General features: G+C 37.7%; 1 protein-coding gene across 1 annotated transcript in view; it reads left to right on the top strand.

Annotated features, from left to right (window-relative positions):
• Nucleotides 1-13,685, top strand: part of DIAPH3 (diaphanous related formin 3) — a gene marked incomplete in the record, with an annotated part of 209,714 nt that overhangs the window by 26,508 nt on the left and 169,521 nt on the right. Inside the window, 2 exon segments of the mRNA XM_072410484.1 lie at nucleotides 4,518-4,691; nucleotides 12,379-12,483. Of these exon segments, the coding sequence (XP_072266585.1) occupies nucleotides 4,518-4,691; nucleotides 12,379-12,483 (279 nt within the window).

The following is a 13,685-nucleotide window of genomic DNA, read 5'->3' as shown; positions in this document are numbered from 1 at the left end:
ACTGCAGGTGTTAGCATTTTACTGGTTGGGGCATTACATGAAATGAGCTTGAAGAAGCAATTGTTTCTACCCATCAGAATGGGAAAGAATATAATGCATTTTTTTTAGACTCCATTAAAAAAAATACTAAAAACTTGATCAGAAAATGCAATTGGAAAAAGATCAAATGTGGCCTATTTAAGCTGCATACACACGTGCAATAATTGTTGTTGGAATAGATCCTTCACGATCTTTTCTAACGACAAACTACTGCACGATGCATGGACGAGTGCTTTACGTACCGCACCGTTCTGCTCTATTGAGAGGGGAGGGGGAGAACGATGGAGCGGCACCCTGCTGCGCGCTCTCCCCCTTCACTTCCATTAGGATCGTTCGTTGCCCATTATCCGTGGATCTACCAGGGCGGTCATATGGACGAGGGGCGCTGAACACACACCAGATTCTCGTCTGATATCGGCCCTGAGCCGATTATCGGACCAGAACCATTGCAAGTGTGTACGTAGCCTTAGAAAAGATGCCAGGGGAAAGACCCTTATCGCTAAAATTGAACATAGCAGCATGGCTTGTTTGCATACCACAATACCACAGATAATACAGACAAGACCGGGTTGGGGATGTTTAAATGTAATGTATGGTGCCATGTTTGTGCTGACAAGCTGTTTGTTTTTTGACAATCATCTCTTGCTATCTCTGAAGCACAGAGGTGAAGAGGATGAGAGTTTGGAATTGTTTTGCAGCTACAGGTCCTGGGTATCTTGCAGACATTTGGTGGACTGTGAACTAATAAAAGTATTGTAGAATCAAATGTGGAGCCATCTGTTTGATAGCTGGGGTTGGCTGAAATTGGGTTACACAACAGGAAAAACTGTGCCCTGTCAAAGTCCAAACAATAAATAGACCTAAAACCTTAAAATACCAACAAACCTCAATGAACTGAAGCAAATTTGTAAGGAAGAGTGGAACAAAATTTGCTTTAAAACAAGCAATGGGTGCAAGCTTTAGTCCTGTCAACTCCCCACTTCCAGGCACAAAGGAGGAAAACATACACTCTGAATCTTTGTCAAGGCCAAAACTTGATGGGGTCTTAATGTTTGGTTAATCTGGGATAATAGAGCTTTGACTTAGTCATGAGTTTTTGGTGTGCAGCCTGTGTTTTTTTTTGGGGGTCCACAATATGCCAGTGAGATAGTATCACAGGGTGGGTCCATAATAGGTGAAACAAGTTACGTGATGGCTCCTCACATTTTAGGCAGTAGGTCTCTGTCTATCCAACCAGCACTTGGCCAGTAGTTTAATGCCCGGTGTATCCTATGCAATGTCTTGAAATTAAGTTCCCACTAGTTCTCACTCAGCATTACCCTAAGTGTCCTAGCCCATCCTGTCTTTATCAAATGCCAGGTATCTGAGGGAAGGCGTAGCGAAAGACGCTAACCCAGTTATACCCTTTTCCAAAGAATGCTTGAAAAGCCAGTTGGGCCACGTCTGCAGTGGGTATAGCAGCTTAGCCAAGCCAATCATTTTGAGATGACTTGCCCAAGAGTGATAACGCTATTCCATTTTTTTCAATCGTTGGGTTGTAATTCAATCCAGATAAACAAGAAGCATCCCTAGGGATGCGTATGTCTAAGGACATAATAAAATCGCTTAGTAACCACCAACCCAGTTTGTTGCCCAGAGTCTATTTAGACCACCTAAGTCATTTGGTGAGCCACAGTCCAAATATTTGGACACTCTCACACAAGTTTTGTAATTTTACCTGCTGTTCAAAGCACCAAAAGTTATTGGATAGTTGACTGCAAACCTTCATTACACGTTTTTCCTAAATTAAGCAGATAAGAGGTCTGAAGTTGATCCCAAGTGTGTTTGCTTTTTGGAAGATTTTACTACATTTAGTCAAAGAAGCTCTCGATGCAGGTAAAATGGTCCATCTGTGGGCTGAGAAAAACAAGAAAAGATCATCAAGAAATTGCCAGGATATTGAGAGTGAACAGTTTGGTACATTCCGAGAAAAATAATTCACTTGTTAAAATCTGCAATGGATCATTTCCGAGGTGAAGAAGTGAGTAACACCCCCAGGAGCTAAACCTATCCATATCCAAGTCTACCATCATTCGGTTAATAATATTTATTAATGATGTGACCAAGGACAGAAGCAGCCAGATGAATTCTGACGTGTACAGAGACATTCTGTCCACTCACCTCCATCCAAATTAGGCTGCTCTTGACAATACATATGGGCAATGACCCAAAACATACAGCAAAAGTGAAGAAATAGACGATTCACCAATGGCCTAGTCTGTCACCTGATCTCAACCCAATCGAGCACACATTTCAGTTGCTGATGACCAAACTTCAGATAGAAACACGCACAAACAGCCAGCAACTGATTGTAGTTGCAGTAAAGACCTAGCATCTGGTGATGTCCATAGGTTCAAGACTATATACAGCTATTGCCTTCAAATCCTGCAAGTATTAAAAATGAACATGTTAATTTCCAACTATATTAATTTTTCTAAAAACATTTGAGCTCCTAAAATGTTGGCATTGTGTATAAAAATTACTCCAATTCCTAACTTTTTTGAACAATATTTTCATTTAACCCAATAAATTATAAGGCCAAAAGTCTGTAATTCAACTGCATCTCAAATGTTTCATTTCTATTTTGTTGATGTACAGAACCAAAATTATGTAAACTCTGCCAGTGTTCAAATTTTTATAGTTCTTACTGTAATTCTTACATTTGATTGATTTTATTTTTTTTTGTTTGCAGATAAATTGTTGAGTTTTTGAACATGAATCTGTAGCAGTTATCTAAACAGTTTAGATAGCAGTTGCTACTTCAAAAATCCAATATTTTTCTGGGGAAAACTGAACCTAAATCTAATGAGAGAAAAGTGTTTGAAGGATTGTCATACTTGAAAGACCATTATAATTTAATAGGTGTTTGCAGGATCTGAAGGCCAAGACGGTTGGGATGACCACCTTGGAAGAAAAGGAGATTAATGAGAGAATGTGTAACCTGTTATGTCACCACAGCCCAATTCACATGTGAAAGTGCCATGATTTTTCACACTTAACAAATCTCTTGTATTCTGTGTTGATTGATTTTTAAAACTTGGCAGTGGATGTCAGGGGTAGCTTGTTGATGCAAGTATAAGCCATGGTGTTTTTGGTAAAACATAAATTTGATATTCATTTTGTAATTTCTTTTAAAAATAATTTCTGTGTTTTAAGGTACATTTTCATATTTGTTTATTGTATGTAATTGTCACTGGGTAAATATAAATTATCATATACTTGTCATGAATCAGAATGTTCTTGTAAAGCGATGTCTAAAGCAGCAGTCGCCAACCAGTGGTCTGCGGTTCTGGCTGGTGCCCGTTGGGGGGGCGCATCGGCTAGAGCTGCCGACCATGCCTCCCATACAGAGTCGCAGGCTCAGGGCGGTGGGCGGTGTCTCTCTGAATACAGACATACAGTTAAATGAATGAGCACTGTACAAACCTGCCCATTTGTGTTCTCTGGGGAAGGTTCTGGCTTTACAGTGCGTATGCAACCTTGATTAAACAGCTAAAGACCTTCTAAACAGCTAAAGGCCTTCTAACTGAAATGTGGAATGGGTGGTTACCATACACTCACACATTCACTTATAGGTTTCTTCTGAGCATTCTGCTACTGATTTGAATTTCTGTTTAGCCGTTCCTCTGGTGCCACCTTGATCCCTCAGTTGCTGTGAATCGGCACCATTGTGCTAACTATCTGGAGGTGGTTGATGGATTGGTAATACGTTAATGGATTTTGGACTTGAGTACCCCCCTAAGGGCTCAGATATCGCGATATGAAGATATTCAACTTCAAAATAGTGGCTGTTGATACTTGATGATACCTCCGTTTTTCTGGTATTCTTTAGTGTTTGAACACATCAGGATAGAATGAGGATGGTTTAGGATAAAGGCTTTAAAATTGGGTGAGACCTTAGTTCACAGACTTTCATAGCTGGAGATGATGGTAAATTTAGTTTAGAGGGTCTAAAAGGTCATGAATGTTTTTTAGTCAATAGGCAGCAGTAATTAAAGGAGTTTAATTGGTTGATTGTTTTTGTGACACTCCATGGCTTATTTGTTCAGCGCCATTTAACTGGGGTAGGATATTTGAGGGGTCACTCACGTCCTCCATTGGATTGCAGACTTTGCTTTTTTCATATATGACAGAGTTGAGGCCTCTGTTAGGCTACTGTTTATATTTGATAGATTTGTTTTCAGTTTCTGTAAAGCAGGAATCAGTAGAAGATTAAAACTTCTGATAATGACTTCATTGCTGCCCATCCCTTCATGTCCTGGTATTGAACTTTACTTTTATTTCTTGCACAGGCTTCATAGATACAGCAAGTGTGGTAAAATCTGCAATGACAACTCAAAAGAAATGTAACCCTTTTCTATTAAAAACTAAAATATAAAATATATTTTAAGCTTATATTTGTAAAAAAATAAAAAAAACTAACCTATAATTATTTCCAGTTGGACAGATTTGCCAGTATCCGAATTCCCGGAAGTAAAAAAGAACGGCCTAATTTTAACCACATAAAAAACTACAACACTTCTGCTGACTGGTCTACGTCATCTGAGCATGAAGACTTTCCTCCTAAACAGCTGTCCGAAAAAGAAGTTCTATCTCTGTTTGAAAAAATGATGGTAAGACTTCTTTCAATGACTAAAGCATATTTCTGATTTTCCTGTTTACAATATTGTCTTCATGGAGATTTTATTATGAAGACAGGGTAATTGCAGCTTCAATGCAGAATTTCAAAACTGAAATGAACTAATGAGCCCGGTTATTAATGTTTACACTCAATCCAATCTGACAAGCAGACTTTACACACACACAGCTATCATACTGCGGGTGGATACATTTCACATGAAGTTTTTGTTTTGACAGTGAAGAGAGGAGGCACTGGCTGTCCTGCCCCCATCTGCGATCACATGCATGATGCTCTTTGTGTTATCTAGGTATAACGCTAGGAGGTGACATCTGAAGGTAGGCTGTATTCACATTGGCAGTAAGCTTGCATTTGCTGCGTTTACCCCTCACTTTCCTCTCGCCAGGAACCACTGCTGGTTGAAAAACTGCTAGTCCTGAAAAGCCCAGCACTAATGGGTAATGCCTGTTACCTTTTCCAGGTGCCTAGCAGTTATCACAGGTTACCAAATCCCAGGTGCCTAGCAGTTGCCAAGAAGTAGTCACTTAGGAGGTGCATTTTTTTTTAATTTTTTTAATTTTTTTTACTGGTAATATGAACTAAGCCCAATTTGTTAAGCCACATTGATCACAATATTACACTACTACAAGGGATTACATTATTAAAACATGGAACTCCAAGGAGTTGGAATAAAATACACAGCACTGGACTGTTGGGGCATAATACAAAAAATAGAAAATTTGTACATTCTAACAAGCCGGACATTAGAAAGTTGGAACAAAGTATAGGGGGCAAGTAGAACACTGACACAATAGCAGGGGTCACTCGATACCTATGGCATAAATAACTAGGAGCTCCAAATTTCATGTGTCTAGTCCCGCCCTTTTTTTTTTTTTTACCACCCGGCTATAGTTTCCCCCCACCCGGCTGAAAAAAATTTCTGGGGAAAACACCGGGCTCTACAGAAGGACTGGATCCTGATTGAGCTTCGGTGCTTAGGCTAGTCGGGGTACTGAACCATGACAGCTGTTATCTGACTCTGGCATCATAATTACACCTTTCAATGATTATTGTTGGGTTGAAACTTGAATTGGTAAAAATCCAAGTACCTAATAATGCACCTCTAGCTACCAGGCAGGAGCAGCAGCTTATCAGGAGGTTTGATCTCCTGTCCAACAATTAAATCAACTAAATCCCAGCAGAAATTTCTCAGTTGCTGCTTGCCCCTTTCCCCCCTCCAAATCTCTATTTCTATTGAACAATCACTTGATTGCATCATCTTGTTGGCCAATAGACGTGTTTGTGAGTCTGGTAGGGCTGTGCAGGCTTTGCTGCAACCTGGAAATGCTAGAGTGTGACTTGTTCCAAACACCCTGGCAATTGGTTTAGTTAGCAGATTTTTCTCAGCTAAGCCAATTCTTCCATTTTGAAGAAAATAAAATGATATGTTAGTCTCCTCCTTGGTACCAGGTTAAAATAGAGTTGTAGAAGGATAATAATAATGAAAGTAAATGCAAAGAAGCAGAGATGCATATAGCTAAATAGTTTTGTCACATAAAAGTAATTTAAATGTTACCCAATTACATACGTTTTTTTTCTTCCTTTAGAGCAGGGGTCCGGAACCCGCAGCTCTTCAGCCTCCTTGTTGTGGCTCCCTTCGGCCCCTGATGGTAGATCCCATGATGAGGATCCCCTTCCTCCCGTAGACACTGCGCAGGCGAGGGATTCCCCTTCCGGTGTTCTAACAAATAAATCTACCCATGAAATAAGTCTACCAGGGGGTGTGTACAATGATATCATCGTCGGGAACATTTCACAGCTGTTTGTGTATGAATGCTGCAGAACATGACATGCAGCCTTACATCTCCGAGTACAAATCTCTATATCTCCTAAACAGTATGTCATACTGACTTGAATTTTATAGGGTACACCGGGGACCCTCATAGCTGGCAGTATCCTTATTTTCATCTCTCCACCTTTAACAACTTGCATAATTATACAAAAATAGTTGACATTGAATATCAGGGTTGCTGTTTTAAAAGTGTGTCTAGAAGCCCGAAATAAACAAACAAATTATGGACCCCCATGGGGCGACATACATAGCAAGGAGGTGCGAACCCCAAATTTATACCTACCTGTCACAAAACTGGAAATGTCATACTACACTACCCTGTCCCCTTCCCTACTTTGAATCCCAACTTTTCTGCCCATCAAAAAATTCTACCCTGTTAAACATTGCTGGAGGCATCTAGTCCTGAACCCCAATTTCTCTGGAATGGGGGTGGTTACAGGTGAACTAAATTAGAGGTGCAAGTGGGGGATAGGTGTGGCTATCACCGTCTAAAATTTAATCGCTAAGGCTTCGTCAGAACATAAAGAACACCGCCAATCAAAAAAATCTACCCTGTAACATTAGAAGCTTCCGGCTTCTAACGTAACATGATGATGATACGTTAGAAGCTGGAGGCTTCCAAGGGCATAGTTCAGTGTTGAATGTATTGCAAAATAGGCCTACACATGCACACTGCACTTCTGTTTGTTCTATTCTGTTGTTGTAACAGGTATTTCTTTAGTGAATGTATAAGCATACATAAAATAAAAACCCTTTAAATAAAACCTTTCTCATCATCTCATCTCATTATAAGCCATATTTTAGTTCCAGTGACATCTCTGGAATGCAGGTAGATGATGGAGAAGTTGGCATTGTTCTATATGTAGCTTTCTGATAATGGAAGCAATGGTAAGCCTCTGTGACTGATTCAATGAAAGGGTGGAGTCCAGAGACATTAAGGCCGAGAAGCAAAGGGCTAGATTATTCTAGATGTCCAATTATCTGAGAAATAAGTCAGGCTTTATCTAACTTGCTGCAGGTTATAATGTACACTGTGAGAAGCTGACTTTGTGAAGTGATGTATTGTAATTTTAGTACATGATAGAAGCTTGTGTAAATGTGCAAAACAAGCATATTCCACTATTGTAGCATTTTGTCACAGTCTGATTTCTGTGTTTAGATTATTTTATTACATAAAATGAATGGAGCAGGCTTCCTTTTGTACTTTTCTAATTTATGCTGTAATGATTATGTTCTTTATTTTACCAGCTGGAGATGGTCGACTTGCTAAAATGTAACATCACTTAATATTTGAAAGTAGTATAATTAAAATTGAGTTATGTGAATTTTTTTTCCCCTGTGAAACCATCTTTGGTTATCCTGGTTGCTCCTTATTTATTGCTAAATGGATTGTTTGTCGTAAGTTACGCATTCCAATTCATAAACAGGTGACATATTATGCTGTAAAATGCCCCACAGAAGCCTACAAACCCTACAAACTGACACTGCTTAGATAGAATCAGCTGAAAATTTCTATTTAAAGGTTCTGCAATATAAGAGACCAATTAGAGAATTTGAATTTAATTGAAAATAGATTAAACAAGTAGTTTTAAAAATGAAAATGTAAAACAAAATCTGTATCTAGAGCAATATGCTGCTGTTAATAAAAAATAAAATTAGGATTCTAGTTAAAATATGAATAAGGATAGGCCAACAATAAGGAGTGTAATAAATCCCTCATTAATATCTCCAACAAGCATAAACATTAACCTGAGGCATCATAAAAATAATCATATGTCAAAAGGGAGCTTAAGCTTACATGTCGATGAGAAGTAGTCTAACCTAGTAGATTGAATGCTAATAGAAATTACTTGCTGATAAACAAGCAATATCATAAAAAAATATTAAAAAAGCACTTACAGGTTTTTTTACAGGTTACTTTTTTTTTTTTTTAAATCCTCAGGAATAGGCAGATCAAACATTTCTCATTTCTCAACTGACAATATACAAGATAACCTCAACTCTCTGTGTATAGTGATAAAAACAAAAGGCGCTAAAGATGCATTCATTTCACCACATGAATTGCTAAAGGCCAAACATCAGCTTAAAATGGATAAATCTAAAGGACCTGTATCAAAGGTGTATAGCATATAAACAAAATTGGGGAGGCAAACTTTTCACCCCTAAAACCTTAATGGGGCAATATATGGCATACTAAACCTACTAGGAAATAAAGGTTCCAAAAAAGTAAGAAATTACTGACTTCATAGCGGTACTGCCAGGGGAGATGTGTCTGTGGATAGAAACAATCATGTCTCTTGTCACTAGGAGACGAACACAAACATAATAGGATATTGGGTGGATGGATGATGTACAATTAAACACATTAAGAAAAAAAAAGTATTGAAAACCTAATGAAACGGAGGGCGAACTTCAACTTTTTTTTTTTTTTTTTAAACATGGTATTTAATTTAATGTCCCCAAAGTACTGTTTATTTATGAAAAATAAAAAAAAAAATCAAATTGTCTAGTTTGTATAGTAGACCCCACAAACTAGACCTGCTTCTGTTTTAGAAATACTGCTGGATGGTTGCTCAGCTACACCTTTTTCACACTTAAGCCTTAATTTTTTTTTGTAAACAATACTGGACTGCCATAGGCCCTTGTGCTTTAAACCCAGTACTAACCCCCTTCAATAGAGGTTGCCTTGTGTAGGTATTCTTGCGTTGGTTGAGGCACTAGATACCGTTGTACTTTTTATGGCTTTTCTAAAGGTGCCTTTTGCCCATCATCTGTTCCCCTAGGCACATGTAACAGAAGTTCCAACAATGCCTATTAATACATTCAATTTTTTTTGGCAATTGGAACATCTGTAGATAACATAACTTTTATTTCCTGTAATACTTATGGCAGGTTATATTTAACAGAGTGTTAGATTGTATTAGCCAAAATGTTAGCTATGGTGCTCTGCTTTTTTGGTCCTCGGGCTACCTGCAATTCAGTCTTAAAGAGGAACTAAATGCAAAATTAAAATAAATACACTTACCTTTAATTCTGTTGATCGGTTGGGAAATAAAGTTTTTTGTTTAGATCCCCATCGTCTCCGTACCCGCCTTTGGCCCAGCACAAAGGAAACGCCGGGCGCATATCTTCTTTTCTCTTCTTTCGGGTTCTTCTTCCTATGTCACCCAATCTCACACTGTGCAGGCATGAAATCGGGTGACGTAGATAGGGAAAAAGATTACCGATCTCACTGTGCATGCATGAGATCAGCAATTTTTTCTCTTCCATAGAAGAAAGGTTTCCAATCCAACCCAAGAACCGCCTGGAATGTGTGACATAGGTGTCTTGGGAGGCTTTGCGCTCCCATTCTGCCTTGCCTGCCATGGTAATCAAGACAAAAAGGAAAGGTGCTGCACTCCCCCCCCCTTTTTTTCTTTTTTTAATAAAAGGGTTGTCTACCCTTTTATGTCAAGTTAAATTTTGAGTTTTGGTCCGCTTTAACCATTGCTGGATATTGAGCACTCTCAAGGGTTAGATCTTGAAAAACATTATTCTTTTTTTCAAAGCCCACTAGAGTATTACTTATTTTTCTCCTCTGACACCTTTTTTTTGCATTTAATTTAGTTAACAGAAATCTAATTATTTTTTTTTAATAGCAGCCCTGAAATGAGATGGTTCTAGAGGGGTGTAATAGGATGAGAGCTAAGCAGACACCGCCTGATGTCTTATTTATAGCAGATATACAGAATTACAGATTTTTTTTTTCTTTTTTATTTATACACTGTGACTGTAGTGTTTTCATTGTTTGAATACTTATATACCTTTAAGGGATAAGATCCAACTATGTGCCATTGTCTACATAGATTGTCAGTGTAATCATTTCTCTAAGGGGTATGATATAAATTTGGATTAAATATTGATTTCAGCAAACGTGGTAAATGAGCAGGACTTGTTTTGATATTGAGAAACATTCCGTGACTGGAGTGTTGTGGGATACAAAACAGAACACAAAATGCTCACGTATATATTGACCTTTTCTAAAATCTGCTTTCTGTCCTCGAATTTCTGATCTTTTCTTTTGAGTTTATTGCCAGTGCATGCAGATTAAAGTGAAATCCACCCTTCAGATACAATTTAACTACCTTCTTTTACAGCTGACATTTTCCAAGCAGTATGTTAGAATGATTAGTCTCCAGCAGCAGTAATATGAATTTTGTTGTATAGTGTGCAGTGTTCTATGATTCATTGATCATTGTGTGTGTGTGTGTGTGTGTGTGTGTGTGTGTGTGTATGTGTTTTTTTTCTTTTTTTAATGCAAGATGCTGATGCATATTGGTGATATTGTTTTGTTAACAAAGTACCCACTATTGTCAAATGTATCTCTTAATACAAGTCACCATACTATTTAAGGCTAGGTCTACACGGACGGTTTTAATACCAATGTTAACGTTCCTACCATGTTTATATGCGTTTTATGCACTTTTACAAGCGTTTTAAAGCTTGTCTTTAAAACACTAAAAAACTTTTTTAAACGCCTATGACTAATTGCCACTAATGGACACTAATTGCCGCAATTTTACATAAGTGTTTATAAAAGTTTTACTTTTAAACCCATTCAGGGAATTAGTACAGGGGAACATAAAACCCCTTACTCATTCCCTAAAAGGGTTAAAATATGTGTAAAAAAGTAGGACGAGGCTTTTAATATTAAAGTATTTTATTAAATGTGTGTGTGTGCTTGTGTAACCCTAAAGGACCTGTAATATGTGTTCTTGGATACAGAACACAAGTCACAGCTCCTCTAGGGCTGGAGGAGTAATCAGGAGAGCTCTGCTGATTGCTCTGCTCCCTGATTGGCTGAGGAAAAGGAATTCATGATGATGCTTGAGCTGTATTCAGGGTTTCCTTTTTCTCAGCCAATCACAAAGCACTAGAGGTGAAGTTTAGGTGAAGGTAAAGGTGAAGTTTAGTTACTTAAACACACACACACACACATTTAATAAAATACATTAAAGGCTCCTCCTATTTTTTTACACATATTTTAACCCTTTCAGGGAATGGGTAAGGGGTTTTATGTACCCATGTACCCATTCCCCAGGGTGGGGTGGTGGAGATCTGCTAAAAACGCTTATAAAAGCCTCCATTGTTTTCAATTGAAGCTTTCATAAAAAGCTTAAAAACGCTTGTAAAAGCCTCCATTGAATTCAATGAGAGCGGTTTCAAAAGTTTTCCCGTGTTTTGGGGCGTTTTCCTGTGTTTACCCTGCGTTTTAATTGTTTTAAATGTTGCAAGCAACGTTTAAGATAAAGCTCGTAAACGTGCCTTAAGGAAACATCCAGGAGTAGATTAGCCCATTGTAATGCATGTAATAAACATGGGCTTTTAAAGCCTCAGGTTAAACGCTAGGGAAAACGTGTAGACTAAGCCTAAAATAAATGTTTTCCCCTTTTCAGCTCTCATTTTAAAATTAAAATATAACATGTTTATTTGGGTATTATTTGTATATTATACAGCCAAAAGGCTGTATATTTGTGTGATATATATAGAAACATGGCAAAAATATTTCACCCTTGCATTTATGTTAGAAAATGAACCACTTCTCCCATAAAATTGTTGCAATTGCAAATATTATGTTTATTTTATTTGTTTTGTTGGCAATGGAGGAACACAAGAAAGCAGAGGTTGAGATTCTCAACAAATGTTGGAGAAAGTTAGAGTTTATTGCACCCTCTTGATCCCGTTTAAGAGAAAAATATCACAAAAACAGAAAACACTCTTTGTTTCTATGCATAACTAATTTGGACTGTTGTTTTTCACCAACTAAGCTTTTTGTCATTTGTTTTTTTAGGAGGATATGAATTTAAACGAAGATCGAAAAGCGCCACTACGAGAGAAAGACTTTGCAACAAAGAAAGATATGGTGATGCAGTATATCAGCACTGCTTCCCAAGCTGTAAGTATGTTGTGAAAAAAAATTCAAATGATCCACATTTTCACAGGTTATCAATTGTAATTTGTTCAACAGTAGAGAAGGACGGAATACAAATTCAAGACCAATATATAAGATGGATTTGTAGGTTTTATGCTAGTGACATTAGGTCTTACATTTATTATAACCTTGTTTATTGAAAACGCTAAAAGGTAAAACACAGCATTATACAGCTGTAATACAATATAAGAGTCAACAAGGAATGAACTGCCGTAGGAGTGCAGAGGATAAGGCCAAGGAAAGGGAGGGTCAGAAGGGAAAAGGGGAAGTAACCATAAGGCTAGGTACACATGTCAGATAATTTTCGTTTAAAAATCGTCTCAAGGTTGGTATCAGACCAGAGTCTGGATTGTGTACAGTGCAACTACAAAAATCTAACGTGTGTACGTAGCCTATACCGTATCAATATCATATAACATACACCATCTCAATACAATTTGTCAACTTCAAAAACAAAGTTCTTAACAAGATGGAAGCCTGCAATTAAGTCTTAAATTGATCCAAGATACTATTTTTATAAATTGAAGAAGTCTACTCTTCTAGTCTACTAGAAGAATGCTCACCACCCATTCTCTGTGATCTATATTATTGTTTACACTACCACACAGGGGTTCTTGAAAATGTAGTCTGTCATCCTTGGTTCTACCTATTTTAAGTGTCACGATTTACATTACCATGTGAAATGAAGAAATTCAAATAATTGTGGTGTCTGAGCCCGTTAATAATAACTTGTATTTATTTATAGAGCATTGACATACTACTAAGCCCTTTTCAAGTCCATAGTCATATTATTAAGTGTCCTGGGGGTCCACAATTTGCATTTTCAATTTTGGGCTCTTAGACATACTCTCTTTTCAAACGGCAACCCCAATGTTGAATTTTCACATCTTTTAAACTTGTGACCCCTATTTGTTAAAATTCTTTAAAGAAATTGGTTACTAGTTGCTATGACGGTACCCTTAAAATTTCAAGTCATTACGACCAACGATTTAGGAGATCTAAAGGTTTGAACACAGCGAGTTGTTAGGCTGCAGTATTTGGCATGCAGCTTTTACACACACACAGCTATCACACCAATGCCGATGACATCATTACACACTGTAGATAATCTTCACAGACACAGTTTTTTTTTTTTTTTTTTTTAAATATGGACAGTGATGAGATGG

Source organism: Pyxicephalus adspersus, chromosome 1 (genome assembly GCF_032062135.1).
Source record: "Pyxicephalus adspersus chromosome 1, UCB_Pads_2.0, whole genome shotgun sequence".
NCBI classification, from domain to species: Eukaryota; Metazoa; Chordata; class Amphibia; order Anura; family Pyxicephalidae; genus Pyxicephalus; species Pyxicephalus adspersus.
The sequence above is the reverse complement of the archived record's forward strand: the minus strand, read 5'-3'. Positions and strand labels throughout refer to the sequence as shown.